At 44.3% G+C, this 20487-nt stretch overlaps 1 protein-coding gene across 1 annotated transcript in view; it reads left to right on the top strand.

Annotated features, from left to right (window-relative positions):
- The window catches only part of LOC8040867 (nose resistant to fluoxetine protein 6), a 94688-nt gene that overhangs the window by 32023 nt on the left and 42178 nt on the right, over positions 1–20487 (top strand). Inside the window, exons 3-5 of the mRNA XM_040222384.3 lie at positions 16457–16571; positions 16695–16779; positions 19171–19265. Coding sequence (XP_040078318.3) covers positions 16457–16571; positions 16695–16779; positions 19171–19265 — 295 coding nt within the window. The remainder of the gene's footprint in view (positions 1–16456; positions 16572–16694; positions 16780–19170; positions 19266–20487) is intronic.

The following is a 20487-nucleotide window of genomic DNA, read 5'->3' as shown; positions in this document are numbered from 1 at the left end:
CACGTTGAACGCTGGTTGGCACTCGACACAGGAAAACAGAACAGAACGCAGCACGGAAGGCACCCAGGCAGCCGGCAGGAAAACCTGCATGTCTTGGACGCAGTTCCTGCGATTTCCGTAACGTCGAAAACGTCGACACAGTTCCGCGTGGTTCCGCTATTGTAGTTCCGCGTGGGTCCCGCCGCAATTCAGAGACGGCCATCTTACCCAGTGTACGTAGCGCTGCTGGCACTGCTCCGGAACTTCGCTGTTTCTAGCGGCTTCGTTTGCACGTTTGATAAAATTAGCGGTAAAAACGTCAATGCAACCGAAATGTTCTGCACGTTTGGACTAGAAGACGGAATTACAGGCGGCCTTCGCTGCCGCTGAAGCTCAATCAACTGAACATTAACTTATTAAACAACGTGCGCGATGTGCTCCAAAAACGAAACTGAAAGAAGATGAGTCGGGAGGGCGAAAGCTTTCTCCCATCTGCCTGGAGAAGGAGGAAAAACGTCTCGTTCCTCCCTTCTACTCGTGTCCACTTGGGGGCGCGTCAGTAGAATCGAGGAAGACGCACCGTTGCTACTTTTTTCCCCCATTTTTTCTTAGAGTGTACCTTCGAAGCATATGGTCCTCGGTGATGAATGTTTGAGTTAATGGATTATTCAAAGATACCCAGTGGGCATCGTTAATCGAAATTCCAGTTTTAGGTCAGTAGCATATATGAAACAGAATGCAAACCTAGAAATGCAAGATTTGCTTTCTTGTGTTATTGTGCTAGTTTTGTGAGAAATACAGTATCTCGATTCTTGTCACCACCAATTTATGTTTAAAATTGCAGTTTGGTCCGTTCATTTCGCTTGAACTCAACATTGGAGTGGCACTGAAGGCGGCGTCATTTTGCACATGCTACCATTATTTAAGCCATACTCTAGAAAGCCTGGCCTTCAGTCAAAAAAGTCAGTCACCTGGAGATAACGTAAAAGCATTATCGTTTTGCTCAAATTCACGGCTCAAAACTTCTTATTAAATACGGAGGTGCTTCGAAGCGCGCGGATACTTATCAGTATTCGCTTTTCAATACACAAATGTGGAGCTTCTTTTCTCGCATCTACAAAAAAGGCGCCGCCCCTTCCAAAGCATCAACAAGTAGCGAAAGTGCATAAACAAAATTGCAGGAGGACGCTTAAGGTCGGTTCACACAGGGGTATTTGCTTACGGTTCCTTACGCTACGTGAGGAGTTACTGGGACATTCGTGCTTCATATGTCGAGTGCAAAGCTGTAAGAAAGCACCCCTGTGTGAAGCGACCTTTGAGTTTCTCGTTTAAGAGTAGAACGCGAAAGCCGTGCAAGCGTGTCTGCGTGGCCTACTCAGTAGCGTGTCTGGTTCAGAACTGAAGGGTAGTCTGTTCGCATCCCGCCTAAAATGCTTCTAATGTTTTCTGTAAGGCAAATGAATTACTTCATAAAATGAAATCATTTGAGACATGCGGAGATCTTTAATTCGCATTACACGTCATGTTTTCATCGCTTTCATTGTTCGCGTGATGTCACGTTCCACGTGAGCGTTGTGGATTGTTTGAAATTCCTGCGCGAGGTCAAGTGGATTTGCCGTCTCGAGTCTCCCGACTCGAGACGGCAATAGAAAGTTTTAGAAAGGGGGGGGGGGGGGGGGGGGCACAGCTTTGGGTGGCCCAAACTGCTTGGGGCGTTCAACTGCGCATGCGCAGAAGTTCTGCGCATGCGCAGTTGGACGCCCCAAGCTGTTTGGGGCACCCAAAGCTGTGGGGCCCCATATTCTAAAACTCGCTAGTTTCTCGTCCCAACCAACGCCGACGCCGGCATTTCTTCGACACGAGCTCCTTAACGCTCTCGCGTTAAAAAAAAAAAAAAAAAAATTACCACGTGTGCAGCTGCGAAGGAAATGTTGCCGAGAAAATGCGGTGGTAGCAAGCAGCGGTGAGGTAATCGCCATATCCACCGAAGCGATTGAGTAGTTAAATCAAGGACACCGCGGCGATGGGCGAAAGATGCAACCTCGTTGAGGATGTAGGAAATATTATTAGATTTCTCAATCGCTGTATGATTGCTGAACATTTACGCGTCTAAGGTGACCGACGGAATATATCGTCGCCGTGAACGATTTCGGTAATGTCACAGGATTGCTGAGCTGGGCTTAAAAATAACTTTCAGGGATGCATCATTGCTCCAGGAACGAGGCACTATATACCCAATAAGACTTGCTTAGAACCGAAGTTCGGTGTGCGCTGCTATTTTGAAAACAAGAATGTTATGCACATGTAGCTTGTGGATCGTGTGCTTAAATAATCACCTCCCGCATATAGCTGTATACGGCTCTAGACGTAATATGCGGCAGAGGGAACCAGCATGTCTATTCGCTAAAAAAAATCAGCACTAATGCGTTATTGAGTATATACTTTTTCACGAGTTAATCACTTACATGTTTTTTTGAGGTACGGCTGAGTTCAACAAAGTTTGTTTCTAGGAAATCAGTAAAAAAACACGAAAGTATCATTCGTGTCTGCCTGCGCCTAGCAAAGCATTCCTACTCATGCGAGGGAAGAATATTCATCTAGAAATTCCAGTTGAAGACACTGTTCGCGATCTCGTACAACGCACCTTTCTTGTGTATTATGATTGAGAAAATCACTTGATAAATTCCCGATCACGGATAATCAACTTATTTATTTACTTAAAATTGAATGACACGACAATATTGGTCATAATTACGATTTATAAAGAAAATACCCTACGAGAAAAGCGTGCACCGGCCTTTAACTGTAAAGTAGCGTTCCCTACAATGCATGAAATGCATTATATGGAATTGGTGAAGAAATCGGTGTGTCACGTGACATATATTTTTTCACTAAATTTAGCGGGGAAACTGCAGGGTTGCATTGGTCAGGTGACGTCAAGTCACGCGATGTCGATTTCACCCCCTAAATTTAGCGGGAAAACTGGATTGGTGTCTAGGTCATAATACGTGAATTTTCCCGATGAATTTAGGGGTAACTGTACTGGTGTAATGGTCACGTGACGGCAATTTCCCGTTTAATTTAGTGGGGAAACTGAATTTATGTTTTGGCCACGAGACGCGAATTTTACCGCTATATTTTTCTAGGACACTGAGTTGACGTATATGTCACGTGCCGTCAATTTTCCCAAGGTGCATAGGTCGCGTCACGTCAGATGACGTCACGTGACGCCACGTTCCCCGCTAAACTTAGCGGAAAATGTACGGACGTTCGGACGGGCGGACGGACGTTCAAAGAACATTTCAGGACTTTGGAGTAGCGTTAAAAAAAGCTTCATGTTAAAAAAAAAAGAAGTGAAATTCGAAGGGGTTGCAAACTGGTCGACCCGCCCAGGTGACATAGTACTATAGGGAGTATTCACTGGCGGCCACATCTGTGTGCGCGGCTGCTGAGCACGTGCTCACGGCGAGTTTCCGCAGTTCTTTTGCAACGTGCATTCCGCACCATCAAGATTGCTGGTCCTAGCACGCTATTAATGTGAGCTCGTTTTGAGCACGCGCTCTAAACATCGCCCTCAAATATGGCGTCCAGTATATACGCCCTTATAGGACACGGGTACCCCGGTACCCGTTTGACGAAGGGTAACTGTTTGATGACGGCACTCGTGTAATACGTGCACCCGTTCGATACGGGTGCTTATTTGAGATGGCGACCTCTTGAACAGACCATAAGTGTACTGAGGCAAATTGTACGTTTACCCCAAATGGGCAACATCTGAAAATAGGCGCTCCAGCACGCGCAGAAAACGTGCCTGTGACAGATTCTTCGGCAGGCAACTCGAATAACGTGGCTCGGTTAAGAGAGGCTACTGCAGGGTCCATCAATTGAAACTTCACAACCGCAAAAATAGTAAAATGTTAGAACGAATAGGCCAGCGAATTCAGCGCGTGAGACAAAGTCAAGGAAGGGACACAAACAAGGCGCTACTTACAAAAGAAGCTTTATTTGTGGTTAACATTACCGATACCAACGAGACAAGCCAGAAAAGAAAAACACAAAAACTAAAAGGCAAAGGAATGCAAAAAAAAAAAAAAAGGAAGAAGAAAGTCATGGTAATATTCAATCTTTGTAAGATTCGCCATAACCTAACGTGAGTAGACCATAATGCGGCGGTTGATGCGGCACTTTGAGCCCCGGAAAATTTGGCTAACATGTGCAGGAGAGCAAATTGATAATCTAAATAGAAACAGAAATATTAGAAAAAGCTTCAAAACAGACTTTGTGAAATGCGTAGAAGGGGTTGTGTATTCCATCCCTTTATTGGCTTGACGACAATACATCAGGGAAAGAGGACGTTGTCTGAATAACACATTACGGGAGCACCGGTACAGTGTATACGCATTTCGGACGGAGAATCATGGCGCAGATATCTGTTACTACGGTTGCCAATCGACGTTCCAGGAATGTGCAGTGCTTAAAACAAATTGATTAAAGCAGAAGTTTGGGCTAGTTGGTATTTCATGATTAAAGATTAAAACAGCGCAAGGACACGGACAAGAACAAGAAGGTAGACAAACAAGGCGTTTGTCTACCTTCTTGTTCTTGTCCGTGTCCTTGCGCTGTTTTAATCTTTAATCTTAAAACAAAGCTGAAGCACTTAAAAAAATTGAGTTAGGACCGGACTTCCATTCATTTTTGTCCCGTGAATTCAGTTATCGCTGTTATCTGCGGTAGAAGTAAACGAAACCACATTTATTTCGAATAATACGTGCAGAGATTACCGCCGGTCATGCGGTGAACCTCTCTGCCGCCTGTTATTTGCCCAGGGCATTCTGACGTCATTGACGGCCTCTCCGAGCCAGTTTAGGAGCGAGCGAGAGTCACCTGACCGCCCTGATGACGTCACTTTTGCTAGTGTTTTCTCTCCGCTCTTACGCTTTCCTAGCGTCGGCGCGCCGACGCTAGGAAGTTCCCTAAAATACAACTTCCACTGTTTGTTCGAATTCAAGGAAACACCAGGCTCCCTTTAACAGTCAAAACAGTTTAACAGTTTACTCTCATTATCATATAAGGCTCGAACTATGCTTCTTCGGACGAGTATGAGGAGCAGCTGTGAGGATGCTCTAGATTACACGTAAACTGTACAGCGAATTTAGCCCTTTCGTTTTTGTATTGTTTCTTTCTTCCATGGTCTGTTTCGTTGGGGACTTCATTGCCAACTAGCCCAATCATCAACCATAGGGAATGAATATTAATTAATCTACCTATGCGCTTCATTGCACAAGTTTAATTCTAGGAGAAATATTTCCACGTAAAGTAGTGGCGTTGTTTTGGATTGTATTGTTGAGGTTTGGAGGAGATAAGAAGGAGCCGGGTGAAGAGGCCGGCCGCAGAACCGCGACGACGCACAGGTCACGCTAGGAGCTACGGCGGGTTTGAATGCCTGCAGCACACGCTGTTCGCCGCTCTGGAATGTAGCACAGGAACTTGAGCAAGTGGAGGGACACTCGAGGGCTTTATTGCTTATACACCATGCGATTAACGAAACACTGTAGTCAGTCTAAGCTTACGAAGGACAGCATTGGAAGCCGCATGCAAACCTAGCCATTGTAAACTCGGCCGGGTGTCACGTATGGCTCTTGGGAAGGACACAGTAACGATTAGTCCTGTGATGCGTTTACACCGCTGGATTCGCTGAGATGGCTAACAGCTTCCACTGCGGTCTATTGTATGGGGAAATGAAGTACAGTGACGACATGGCGCTACATAGTTTTCCTTGTAGCAGTTCAGCGAGAGCCTGGTCGGAGGTTGCCGGCAGAGTGCATCGATCACATGCCCGGCAGTCTACAAGCCCCAGCAAGAGTCCCGAGAAGGGGCCGCAACGCCTCTCTTTCTCCACTGGTGGCGAAGCAGCTGCTGAAGACAAGCTGAAAGACTCTACAAAAAGTTTATTCAAGGGTAGTTTTATCCCTTGAATCTGAATATTACGTTTGTTTGCCCCGTTGATATAACTGAACGGGAGAAAACACGAAAAACCTCCGACCAGTCATGACGCCATGAGAGGATATTTCGGTCGCCAAGCGCGTGCCGATCAATAGCCGCGCGTGTAGTGGTACGCTCGCCAAGTATATTCCCCCGCACTGGCCCCAGTCGCGACGTCTTTTAATGTCTTCATTTTTTTTTAAAATAGCAAGGGTGCGCGTGCACACCTTTGATAGGCGCTGATAATGAGCGAGAGCGGAGATTCCGAAATCTCCTTTTATGAAGTCACGCTCCGGAAAAGAGTGCCTTCAGCGGTACTTCGAAAATGACTTTCTGCAGCTACATTCACAAACTTAAAAAAAAGTGGAAATTTGAGATCTTAGATGTCAAATGAGAACGATATAGGTGTGTTCCCTCAAATAAAAAAAATAATGAACAAAACGCTTTAGCTTTCTTTTAGTAAAACCGTAAATGGTCTCAATGAACTGCCCGCCGGTTTGATCACACTGCCCATTGGTTTGACCAAACCGGTCAGTAGTTTCAAACTGGTCCGCCACGTCGCTGCGCGGAGAAAACAGCTCCGGACACCACTACGCTCAAAGCTATCGACAGCTCGACAGGCGGTGAGCTGTTTGATCATACCGGTGATCAGTTTGGTGAAACCGGTGACCAGTTTGGTTATACCTCTGTGCGAAGATTCGACGCGGTTAGCGCTGTGGTTGAACGGGCGCCATTATAAATGTTTGCTTTTAAAACGTTCTTTTTTTTTTCCTTATAGTTTTGTATTGATTTTTGCTTCGAATCTGAAGCAGGGTTGCTACAAGCGAATAACGTTCACCTATTGATACACATGTGCAACGTTCCTTTTTCACGTGTGCGACAATTATTTTATGAGATAGTAAAACGATCCCAAAACATAGATGGATAAATAGCGCTATGACTGTTTATGAAAACATTCATGGCGTTCTATAACGTCATTAGCCTCCTCGCACACGTGAAAGGCCGGAAAATTTGGTGCTTCTAGTTAGGTAAGAGTAGTCGTACGTAAGAGCGGGAAAGTCTAGCGCTTTATATGCCAGAACGGGTGCGAGAGTGCAAGGCGTCAAAAGAATTGGGTCTAGGCCAACTCGCCAAAGGGCATGACGTCAAAGGACAGCTCGTCGAATAGGCCAACTTGTATTAGGCAACTTGTTACGTCGAAGGGGCCACCTGCTCGCCACTTACTTTAATATTGTATTTAGCTTCAGCATTCGAATACGAATATATTCGGGCAAACAGCACCATGCAAAAAAAGCAAGAAAAAAAGCGGTGCTCTTTGCTTATTTTCGCTATTAGATCATTTATGTTGTGAAAAAATACAGGTAATCTTTTTATTAACACTGCTCTCCAATTACGCTCCACGGGTTAGCAAATGCGATTTGTTCTTAGAAAATACGATTTGTTTAGCAAATACGATTTGTGCCCGTTTCCGGGTTGAGCGGCGTTGGCGTCGGCGTCAGCGTAACCGCGCGCGGTTACGCCGGTTGCCACGCTAAATTTAGCGGGGAAACTGAATTGGTGTTGAGGTCACGTGAAGTTAATTTTGCCGCTAAATTTAGCAGAGAATTTTTCGCTAAATTTTCCGCTAAATTTAATGGTAAAGTAAGCCAATAGTTTTTGCAATGTGGGAGGGGAGAAGGAGAGGATGAAAGGAGGGTACGGAGGGGGAGGAGTGGCATACCCTTTCTTCCGTACCCTCACCTTGTCCTCCTCAAGAGCTGCTCTCTAATTTCGCATTACAGAGAATTCTCTGCGTCTTTAATTTTTTTTGTATTAATACTACTCTCCAATAATGGTAGACGGCTGTGCAAATATAATAAATTTTTGTATTCATACAGCTCTCTAATGATGCTCCCAGGCTGCCAAGGTAGTCTGTGCATAAAAGAAGAAGGCTGGTTTGATCAGGTGTATGCACGCAAATTGCAAACAGGAAAACCGGGGTGGAGCGTCGGCGACCCGGGCAGTTCAACATTAGCGTTTCCTTATTTTTTATACTCCTTTCACTTCTTTTGCCGATTCAAAGCGCAACGGGCACTTGCTAAAATACTGCTTCAATGTGACGATAAAAGCTCAAAGCAGCGTTCATGAGACCCTTCAGCGATTACGAAAGTTTCAAACAATAACATTCGAAAGGAATAATCCTGGAGTGTTTTGGGATGGGACAGAGCTGGGGTTCGGTCGAAGGGCAGTTTGTCGAAAAGATGCGATTTCCCTGCTACTCACCGAGAATAATATCAGAACGATGTCGATTTTTGATTCTCCCAATTATTGGTGAAGAATCAACTTAATCTTTCCCATCAAAAGCATCCGGGAACTATCCCCCATTCAGAACAATTGATACTAAACAAAAAAGTAACTGTTATTACATGTTTACACAATGGTTCCAGTGACAACTAGGTCTGAATGAACCATGAGAAAGTTGGAAATCTTATTGAACCTTCTAGAAGCGCTCAGATTACCTAATTACAAATAAAAAGCAATCGCGTTTATTTGTGTTTCGGAAGTGTTCGACCGGCCACACTTGTATCTTTAAAGGCTCTAGCTTAGGATAAAGTAAAATTACTATTTGAAGCGAAGCTCATTTAGTGAATCTAGGTCTACACTAACTAAACAAGAACGTGAAACATCGAAATAATGAAATAACAACAATCACCTATGAACTCGAATCCTCTTTGGCCCTCTCGACATATCGTGCTTTGACAAGTAGAACGTTTCGACGGGTTGCCATACCTGCAAAGATATTTCAGTGATCGAGAGACTTTCTTGAATCAGAAAGTCCCTCTGGTCCTTTGTTGGTAAGACTACTTATTACAAGTTATAGGTGCGAAACGCTGGTTGTACTTGCAGCTTTGTTACTGTGTCGAGTTGGATACCAGTTTATTTTATAGAACATCCTAGCACCTTTTATGTATGGAAACAGAAATGTTTTGTGATGTACGGTGAAGTTTGGAAGTGCCTTTGTGAAGCCAAAAACTTCCTGGATGTTTTTTTGTTTTTTTTTGGTTATAAGTCCGGCCTTTTTCGCATCGTTGAGAACAACATATATTGCGGTTGGGATGCGTTGTTGTTGTTTGTGTATAAGGAGTGTGATTTAATTAACGCTTCGCCAGATTTTGAGACGACGCATGTCACTAAGTTTGTTTTTTATCACGCGAAAGGTTTCTTTCCTTCAGCCCCAACCTTGGAGAAGTTTTCCCATAAGGATAAATAGTGTTTACTCTGTGGGTGCTTCCCATTACGCTCGGTTGGTTATCGTGTTTGCATAAAGTAATATCGTAATAGGTTGATAGTTGTTGGAAGAGGGCTCTATAGAGAAAGCACGTTCTCGCCGAAATAGACTTTTGCTCGTCGTGAATGAATGCTTGTCGCAATGCATATGCTTCGAAACTTGGCGCCCATTTTTGTTTGAACGTTGGGAGAAGGTTATATTAGATAGTTGATGTATAATGTTTTCGAATGTAGGCGATCATTTGTACGAGGAAAAATGGCTCGGTATAGAAGGGCCTAAAAATGCTCCCAAGGTCGCAGTAAAACGAAAAGATGCCAAGAAAAAAAAAACGACCACAAAACAATATAACTGCGTTTGATTTCATAGTAGCATAAATAATTCGGTCCTATAGTTTGGGTCCGAATATGTCCAACAAATTAAAGTATTTATTTCTTCACATTTTGATCATTAATAGTTACAGGGGCAAGATAAGAACCTAAAGCGGCATTGTTTAAAAACCTTAATCGATCAGAAATCTATATGAAAGTACATTTATTACGCATATCGCGTCGTTTTCAATTGAAAGCAGTGTTGGACGTAACGCGTTAATTGTAACGTCCCTAGCGGTAACGCGTTCCTTTTTGTAACGTAATAACGTACTCTTTACATCTTGAGAAGGGTAACGGATGATTAGGGTTCCGTGTTTTCGGGGTTTATTTTTCTTCCACTTCGAAGTGTTGTTTGGTGGTTTATTTTTACACAAATATTGTACTATTTTTTATTTATTTTGGCGTCGAAGAAAAAGTCGGCGTGTTAAGTATGTAGACATCCTGTTTATTAAAAAAAGCTGTTTGTTTTTGTTGTTTTTCTAGAAAACTTAATTTTCTTATAGTTGCGTCGTAATTGTTCCTTTTTTATCTATCTATGTTGTCGGCGTTTTGGTGGAAGCATTCGCAGGGGCATAGCGGCCGAGGTGGGAGCGCTTCCTCCGCTGTCGTTCAAAAACATCTCGGGTTTGATGGGCTGCACGGTCAGATCCCTGGGAGAGCCCGCGCTTGGAGCTGCTTGTGGCTTTAACCGAGTGTGCCTGTGTATAGAGGGATTCGCCACTTAGTGTCCAACTGTCGCATTTTGCCCGATGTAATGATTGAGCTGTTGGCGCCAGCCAGCCTGGGAAAAAATGCAGGCAATGACTCTACAAGGAATCTTGTTTTGGCGGTTGCAGCACCAGGATGACAGCTCGCCGCCCACTAGATAACAGTGCAATACGTGGGAGTGGTGGAATTTGAAGGGGTAGGTCGGTCCCTGAGGGAGAAGGAGGCCTATAGGAGTCTACGAACGGATTGCCAAGAGGATTCTCGGGGGTTTGGACTAGATTCAATTTTAAAAGAGAGGACAATAGAATGGGGTTTAATTTTGTGGTTTTAACTCACCGTTGAGTTCATCTTGTTTTGTTTCGTAATAAACGTGGCCACATTGGGCACTGTAAAGCCGGCCATCGTCGTAATGTGTTCAGCGGGATTAAAAAGCTTTTAGTTGTTTTCCTTTATTATTCAACTTCCCGGGCTCTATCATCAGTCGTCACCATCCGGACCAGCACTCCACCCCCCTACCTTGAAGAAGTTGACTCGGTGTTTATCTAGTTTCGCAATGAAGGAAAAAAGGAGACGGGCATGATATTCACTACATCCCCTGGGAACACATCTGAAATCCGAATACTTTGTAAACCTTCCAGTAACGATAAGAAATTGAAACCAGATAAGTTGTGTGGTTTCGAGGTAAGAAGCCTCGCGGAAAAGTCCGCTGTGTACAGAGACGACACAAAATAAAGCTGTAGACGAAGATTTCCTTTGCTTGAAGCTTGTTTTTTTTTTTAAATAAAGAACCGCTTCAAATCGGCATTTTTCGGGTTTTCCACGATTGTGATATAGTCGTATCGGGGGTCATTATAGGGGTTTATGGATGTTTACCAAAAAGGCGGATTTGTACAAAAAAGGTATTTACGTTGCTTATTTCGAGGAGCGGGCAGCGTAGTTACATTACCCATTAAGTCGTCCCAAGATTAAAAAACAAAACAACCTCATTTCTTTTTAGTTATTGTGCGCCGTCATAAATTTTTCCACTCATCCCACATTAAAATATTGCATATATTTTGCCCCAAGCAATCACACTCTAAAAAATCAAACACCCACGTAATGCGTCTTGAAATAAGGCGGTAGAACATTTCAATTCGGAAAAAAAAAAGAATGCCAAGTAACGTGCATTTTATTTATAGGTTATTGTAACGGCAAAGCGTTGCTTTTGTTTGAGATTACGTATGCTGTAACGTGTTCTTTTTCCTTGAAAACACCGAGAAACGTCCTTTGTTACATTTTTTTCTTTATACCTACAACAATTAAAATCACCGTGTTACGCCCGTTTTCCATTGTGCGATTGATGCGATTCTGTTCCATGATTTTCCAGATGTCAATCACAACGTCGCTCGTCAAAAAGAAAAAGGAAACAAAAAAAATCTTGGACCGCGTTTGAAGTCTGTATTGTGTCCATGGGGCTTCTGATAGATGGAACCGAAAATCAGAAGCAATATCACACCATGTTAGTCAGTTGTGAAGGTTGGAACATATGGGCAAAAAATCACACCGATAACACACGATAATCGTTACTTTAATCATTAGTTCTACAATATTTTTGGTAAATCAATCCAATCGAGGATATTAGCTGCAGGAACACTGGGCGCGTGGTTTTACTGAGACTATATTTGCAGTTTGTAATAAATATGCTTCATTTTCGAAAAGTGCGTAAAATGATTGTAGCATTTTCCGGTTTTCGAGCAATCATAATAGTTTGCAAGCATAACATTTGAAGCTTGGACACTTAGCAAAGATCAACCGAAAACACAGACGTTAATTTGAATATGAGAATGAAAGTTCCATACAGTTATTATAAATACACAATAAGGGTGTTTACTTCCATTACGAACGACCAGGCCTTAAACGCGGCGGCTTGAACGGCCTCTGCCTGTAAGATGCCACACAGAGCTTTCGGTTAGATTTACTATATCTTGGATTTTGCGCTGCCTTTTGTTCCCGGACAATTTATTTTGTTTTCCAGTATTTTCCAAAGAAACAAATAAGTGCATGTCGGACGTTACGCCTAGCAATCCCACTAGCGTACCGTCATACAAAATACATTATTCGGCCAACATATTCTTCAGTAAAACCAGTTTTGATTTCATGGAGCACTGACCGTACTGCAATCACCTACAGTAGTTCCAACGTTTTGGAGTAACGACGTGCAGCTAGCAAGCTCACCATCTTTGCTGCGCTCCAGATAGTCTTTTTTTATAGCACACCCGTGAGTTTATAGCAGGCTTCAGGGAATTCGTTTTATGAACATGCAAACCCTTTTCTTTTAGAGCGCAGCTCTTAGGGGCCCGTTCCCGGCTTGAGCGGCGTCGCCGTCGCCGTCGCCGTCGCCGTCGGCGTCGCCGTCGGCGTAACCAAGGTCATCCCAAGGTCACGTGACCCCCAAGGTCACGTGACCCCTCCAGGTCACGTGACCCCTCCCAAGGTCATCTCAAGGTCACGTGACCCCACGTGACTCCCAAGGTCACGTGACCCCTCGAGGTCACGTGACCCCTCTCAAGGTCATATCAAGGTCACGTGACCCCAAGACCCCACGTGACCCTTTGAAGGTCACGTGACCCCCGTCACGTGACCCCTCTGAGGTCACGTGACCCCCGAGGTCACGTGGTCTCCTCCCCAAGGTCACGTGACCCCCAAGGTCACGTGACCCCTCCCAAGGTCATTTCAAGGTCACGTGACCCCAAGGTGACCCCCACGTGACCCCCAGGTCACGTGACCCCTCTGAGGTCACGTGACCCCTCTGAGGTCACGTGACCCCCCGAGGTCACGTGACCCCCGTCCCCGAAGTCACGTGACACCCCCCCCCCCGAGGTCACGTGACCGCCCCCCCGGAGCATATTAAAGAATGAGGGGAGGAGGAGGGGTCTACCCTCCCCTCAGTACCCTTCACTCCTCCTCCTCAAGAGCTGCGCTCCAATTCGGCGTTACAGGGATTTGTAAACGGCTTTCACTTTTTATTCATTTTTTCAACATTACCTCAGATTGTCTAACAACTTGTAGATAGCAACTACTGTAGATATATAGAGAAAGGTATGAACCAAAAGAAATAAATGTGTGGGCCTGTTTCTTTTATATCACCCTGTTCTCACAGTTCACTTGCCTTCCTTTTTTATGTGCTGTATCCACGATCCAACTGACTGAGCTCCAACCCGCTTCGGGAACTGATGAATTACTCCTGATTTTATTGCTTTTCGTTGTATCTTGATTGTTATTTTTTATGTGCCACTTCAGCTTTTGTTTTACCTGTAATATCAGGGGCGCTATTTGATAACTAATACAGACAGGCGGAGGCAGCTGTTGAACCCCAAAAAATAAAATGAAGGTAGAAGAGCGCATTAAACTCGTACAGTTCCTGGTGCCCTTCGTTGCTACTTTCTGAAGGCTCCCAGCAGACTTCTAGTTTACTAGTGTCAATAAAAACTACATGACTCTTCCGCGTGTCCAACTGTGTATTATCGTATGTCCTTGTATTTAAACTCTTCCGTGTGTCCGTATTGTGACGTAGGCGCCCGTATTGAAGGACTGGCCAATTACGGAGGGCGCTTTGTCGCCGTCGACGATCACGTGCCCTTTGTGTGCTTGCTGGTGCTTGACGAACAATCACCGTCTCTACGTCGGCACCGCCGGTGGCGCCGAGCTCGGGATTGGCCGGGTTACGCTGCTGCCGTCTTACTGCAGAGACTTTTCTGCGCCATGTCGCGTCTCTTTCGTCGGAACTTTCTGTCTGTACCCGCTTTTGTGCGCGACATATTTTTTGTGTGTATGTGCGTGATGAAGTCTTGTTTTGCCGACGACTGCTCAACTTTTCCGCGCTTGGTCGAGCCGAGCGTGTAGACGAAGTACCCGTCGAGACCGAAGTAAGGTTTTTCGGCGCCGCTTTTTTGTTCGCCAAGTTGCGTCGCAAACTCGCGGTCGTGTGAGCTTCCCTCGGGAAAGTTTCGTTTTGTCGGCGTGAAAATGCTGTGCTCACCATGTGCTCCAATGACGCCACCACCATGCTGCCTCACCGGACTCCGCCGACTCGACTGCTAGCGTGCATTAATGAAGGATGCCTACTGAAACCACGTCTTCAAAGAAGTATTTATTCTTCTGTCAAAATATGATGTTCTAGGCAAGTCTTGTAGCTTGCGATCAGTCGCGTGATAAATAAGGTAGGCAATGACTGCCTGGTCCTACCAATGTCGCACACTTGGTCTTCTTGTGTCAAAGTCACAATCGTGCACTGCCGTCACCCTCTTAAGGCCCGTTCTCTCACTTACGACTTCTTAAGACCGTGAGCCTTGGAACCTCTTAATAGCTCTTACGACGAGAGTAGAGTTCCTGTATAGGCTCCCTACGGGAGCCAGATTTGCGCGCCTGTTTTCCACGTGCCGCCGCGCCGCTACTCGCCGAGATCCGATCACGTGAGGAACCGGATCAAATGCTGTGCAAAAAAGTACACGTTGCACGCTTCCCGGCATTCCGCCAGCGTCCTGAGGCGCCCCTGCTTTTAAGCGCCCCACGCGCCTCTAGAGGCCCGTTCACACTCTTGCGACTTTTAAACCTGGGTTCCTTAAAACTTCTTAAACCAGAGAACACACTGGCGCCATCTAATGGGAAGCAGTGTAAACTCGGCGGTCCGGCATATTTTTTTTTTATTTCGCGCGGATTATCCTTTCTTTCTTGGCTCGAAAAACTTTTGTCAATGTTATAAACGAGCCTTTCTATGGGTATTACGCACTTTTGACCTCGGAAATCCCGCAAAACCTTCGCTCTTGTGAAATGCAGTTCCAGCGTCACCGCATAGATGGCGCCACAATGCCAGTGTGTTCCCTCATTCTAAAAAACATTTAAGAAGTTTTAAGAGATCTCGTCTCTCTCAGTCGTACTCGGTCGCAAGAGTGTGAACGGGCCTTGACGCGCGGCGCCGATATTCGCCGAATCCAGTCATGTAGGGAGCGGGATCAACATATACCGTGCAGGAAAGACGGCGCTACGGGGATGAACGCGCAACTCTAGCTCTAGCAGGGAGCCTATACCGGAACTCTAGGTGAGAGTACACGCTTCCGCCATCTATTGGGTAGCAGCGAAAACTTGGTGGTCCCGCGTATTTTATATTGCTCTCGCGCATCATGCTTTCTTTCTTGGCTCGGAAAACCTTTGTCAACGTCACAAACGTCCACTTCTCAAAGGTATTGTGCACATTTGATCTCAGAAATCCCGCAAAACCTTCGCTCAAGTCAATTGCAGTTCCAGGGTCACCACATATATGGTGCCAGCGTGCCAGTGTGTAATCTCGTTCAAAAATTCTAAGAGGTTTCAAGGCAGTCAGTTCTAAGTGGTCGCAAGTGTGTGAACGGGCCTTTAGTTTCGGCGACGCGAATTAGAACACTTCCGTTACTCCTCTCTGTTTCGTGCAAAGTAGTGAAGGAACTCTTGCGGCCTCGCGGCGATATCCTTACGTTCGATCGTCACCGAGCTTCGCGCCTGGAATGGATAGACCTTGCCATTGTCGCGACGACGCGCAGCAGACGCACTTTTAGCGGCCGCAATAAACCCGTGGCCGCGAAGTTCCTCCGTCAGTGCCTACCGCGCTAAGTATACTCTCCCTTCTTCGTCCATATTCTAAATACGCCCATGTTTTCTATGCGGCCGTCCAAACCAAGAGCTAAGCCTCCGCACCATATACGTTCGCCGGGTTACGCATTTTTTTTACGTGTTGCGGCACAGATACTTTTGATACGCGTCGATCTGGACGGTGCTACAGCGACATGTATGTAATTTCTGGCGTCATCTTCCGATAGGCCCATTGAGAGGACTCCGTCCGGACTACGTCTGCTGCATCTGAATGGACATCCGAGGAAAAGTTTGATATGTCTATGTAGAGTCGTTCATTTTCTCGGGTCTTTTCACGCCGGAAGTTCCTCTGTACGCACCCTATATAAGACTTACCAAAGATAACGTAAGCGGGTAGATGGAGCCAAACATCATTTGAGTGCACAACGATTGGCTTCGCTATATGTCTCGTGCTTGTGTTCTCTATCATATTTTGGGAGATCTTGTTTTAAAAGTGCTAAACATTTTTGGTGCTTTGTCGCTGACGTTCTATATTTGGTGTTTATAGGTGGTGGAGTACGTATTGAACAGCATAAATGACACCCGCATTCAGGGTTTCCGACTCGGCATCTGCTTTATAGCAGAGTGCAGCCAAGCCGACATTCAGTCTCTCCTTGATTCGGGTGAGTTACAAACCGATATCGTGTTCTTTCTTATTCAACAAATATTTTGCAAAACTTCTGTCCAACCCAAGTACCCGTTCATGCAATAGTGTGGCTCTAATGAGATTTGTCCTTTGCCTTCAGTGGCTGGCGGAGTAATCGACCTCCAGGTCAAGGATTGCGTCACCAACGAGTACCCACCCATCAGCAAGACACAAATCGGAATAATGTACGTAACCGGATAACGTCACTCCGTTCTGATTTTTAAGTCACACCCTAAAAATTGACTGCTGTTATTAATTGCGTTCTATGCACATATTGACAAAACACTTTGTGCTGAACTGTAGAAAATGAGGCTTGTTTTGAAATAGTAATAAATGTAATTTAAAACAACTCTCAATATAAAGTTCGAAACCGGTACTGAATTATATGGGAGCAAACGTTCTGAAGCAAACTCATTTTAAAGTATATAAATAATGTATTATTTATTCACCCAGTGATGAGATTATGAAAACTAACGATCCACAAAAAGTAGCCCAACTCCGCTTTTTCGTAATATTATTTAAACAGCCGTTCAAGTTTTATGAATATCAATAAAAAGTATGTATAGGAAGAATCTAAACAAAAGTACCTGAATAGTATATCTTAAGACGAGAAAGAAGCAAGGACCAATATCTGCAATATTTGTTAGTTGTGCTTCGTTCTATTTAGTAATACCTTACGCTAAAAGAATAACGAACACCCATCTAGGACACTTTTTAAAATTTATTCAGCGTCAGTTATCGTTAAGCCCACACGCTCCTGCGTTCTCTTTGTCATTATCTATAAATATTTTGTTTTTATAAGGCGTGCTTCTCTGAAGATTCTCTAAAAATCTCTAAAAAGTTCATCTTAATTAAATCATATAATTTTTAAAAGTAAATGTCTAAAGAGTTTATCTTTATTTAGCACCAACATGTGAAAAAGAACAAATCAAGCCAGATCACGCAACATAGTTGATGCGGTACGCTAGGCTTAAGTCAGTCCCGCTGCGATCCCAAGCACACGCACATGTGCGTTCGAAGACTCGTACTTGCGACAGTTGTTTGTTGTAAACGAGGGCGGCTGAGGAGGTCTTTCTCTAAACAGCTCGGTGAACGTAAAATAACTCCCACTCGTAAAATTTAAAAAAAAAAAAAAAAAAAAAAAACTCAAGGAGCCAGGTTTGTTGAGCGAGCACCGCCGGCAGCCATGTTTGTAATCATTTCAAACCATGCAGGTAGGAATAAGAGAAAGCGACATACCGGCTCAAACGAGAAAAACAAAATAGAGAATCCAAAGTGAATCCGGAAATTCAGGTCGTGGAGGGTGCGAGCGCGCCCCAAGGGTGCCCAAGTTTGTCCAACAGAATCTTTTAAAATTGGCCATCGTTCGTGCCGTGTCCCTCCAAACCGGAGATTTCGCTCGGCTTCACCACTGGTGTCGTCATGTCGCCTCCAGAAGCTTCCTACCTCATGTTTGAAACCGAAGCGGAAAAGAAATCTCGGGAGATCTTTGAAAACAATAATGACTCTATAAAGGTTATTTGTTGCTGAAACATAAAACGCTTGTCGATAAAAATACCATTATGGCCCGCAGAAATAATTTTACAATGAACATTTCGCACGCCGATCATTATTCCAACCAATCAGAGCAGAGAAAAGGTGCCTAGTTTCCTAAGCACACTCGGGGCCTAGTGCAAAGGTACCCTTCCCCCTAAATTGCGTATAACGGCGTAAATGATTATATTTTTAGTCTTCGTATAAAAATTATTACAAAAAAACTATGTGTGACAATTAGAGCCTTACAATTTTTTTAAGTTCAGTGTTTTCTTAACATTTATAATGCCTATATTCACGTCTTATTGCTAGTTCTCTCCTAACAAAAAAGACTGCTAATTAGCCATGCCTATATATCTATGTGCCTAAACCTTGTGTAAGGCAGTCATTCGTATTCGCTGAAAAAAATAAAACTTACCTCCGCAAAAAATGTGTACGGTCGAAAATAATGCATTGATGTAAAATATTAATTGTGAACCATGTAATGGTTTATAAAGGAAGTGGCTACTCCTAGCAATTTGATCGTCGTGTGCTCGCGCATACCTGATGGCCCATGACGCGATGTCACACGACATCGCGTGACGGCACTGCGTCGCGTGGCAGTCTGTCACGTCATTTGACGTAACCTGATGTGCCCTGGCGGTCACGTGAGTTCACCACCTTTCATGACGTCAGGTTAAGTAGCCGAAATGACACAATAACGTCACCTGTCGTGTCGTTCATTTTAAACAAGTTTTAACAATTGGTCCTTAGCTTGTGCATCAAATGCATTATAGGACTTAGCAAATAAAGGCCACTTCCGATTTTCGAGTAAGTTATATGCGCAGTACACAAAGTTCCCCATCCTATTACCAAGCAATTGACTTCAAGATCTAAAAAAGAAAATCTTCTGGGAATTATGATTATAATTGTGAGTTAAAACAAAAGCGCCAAACATTAAAACAATGACACCTGCTTGTTGGCTCCTGATTCCTTGTATTAATTTTAAGAACCCTGTATCGTTTGTGCACCTTCCTAATTAAAGTCGAACAATTCAATTGCAGAGCTTTCCTAGGAAGCGTGCTCTTACTACTGTGTGTAAGCAGCGGAATCGACATCTACTTAAAGAGGCGAAGTGTGGGGAAGAGCCAGCAACGAGGTCAGTATTACTTTTGATTATAATATTTCAAAGGTTTATGTTAAATTCGCCAAACACTTTAGTGCCGGCAAATAAATTACATTTGTAGTGGTTTCCGACAAACCAGTTGTTACGCAACTTCAGAATTTTTTTTTTTTTTTAAGCGATAGATTTATAAATGTTTGGTCGCAGAAACGCCGAGGTTGGCGTCGGTGGGACAAGAAAATCCTGATCAGTCAACATGACCTCGAGCAGGAATTTTAAACAATCCACAACGCTCACGTGAAATGTGACCTCACGCGTCGAATTAAATGATGAAACAAAGTATGTATTGCGAATTAAATGTCTCCGCATGTCTCAAATTATTCTTAAGGTCTTACATAAAATGTAAGACCTTTAGAAGGAGGCGGGAGTCGAATTCACGACTCTTCTGTTGAGAGCCAGACCAATAACACCTGGAATACAAGGCCAGCTCATGACGCCCCAATCGGGAAACATCCCGAAGTGTGACGAGAGTATCGGCCACGTCAAAACTGCGTCAAGTTCGCTGGCGGCCGCAGTTCTGTGCGCGACTGCTGAGCGCGAGATGATAGCGAGCTTCATCACTTCATTTGTAACCTTCATGCGACACCATCAAGATTGCAGGTCTTAACAGCCTATTAATGTAAGATCGTTATGAGCATACCCAGTCTGGCTAATTAAGTGATGTCACCTAAGGTGAAGTCACGATGACAAGTTATAATTTTGGCTGGACTAACTTCATGTGGCACAATGGCACTTTATGGCTTAGCCACGTGACCTCACATCATATAACGTGGTAACGTGCCGTCATAATGCCAAATCGTGGTGTGACGTGATTCACGTCACGAACGTGTCACGTGATGAATTGACGTCACTTGCCAATACGACTCGCACCGTGGCTGGCGTGACTCCTAGAAACCAAGTGACCTTACGTGACGTATCGTCAGGTCACGCGACGTTATACACAGACCACAAAAAACACAAGATTTGTGTTAGGCTCGGTTGGAATACAATTCTGCATTTACAATCCTTTGCCATTGCGGCTAAGTGTCTCAGCAATATTGGCGGTCATGTCGTACAAAATAAAAATTATTAAGACACTTCCGAATCTGCACTACACACGCAAAAATTACAATTATTTCGCTTCGTTAGCACAAATTCTTTTTTCATAGGTGCTTTTTTTTAAAGATTGTTTTGTGAATCTGGGGGCCTCTGGCTGGTT

This window comes from Ixodes scapularis, unplaced genomic scaffold, assembly GCF_016920785.2.
Source record: "Ixodes scapularis isolate PalLabHiFi unplaced genomic scaffold, ASM1692078v2 PGA_scaffold3__209_contigs__length_174095766, whole genome shotgun sequence".
Lineage (NCBI taxonomy): Eukaryota > Metazoa > Arthropoda > Arachnida > Ixodida > Ixodidae > Ixodes > Ixodes scapularis.
Note: the sequence above shows the minus strand (reverse complement) of the source record. Positions and strands in the feature narration are given on the sequence as shown.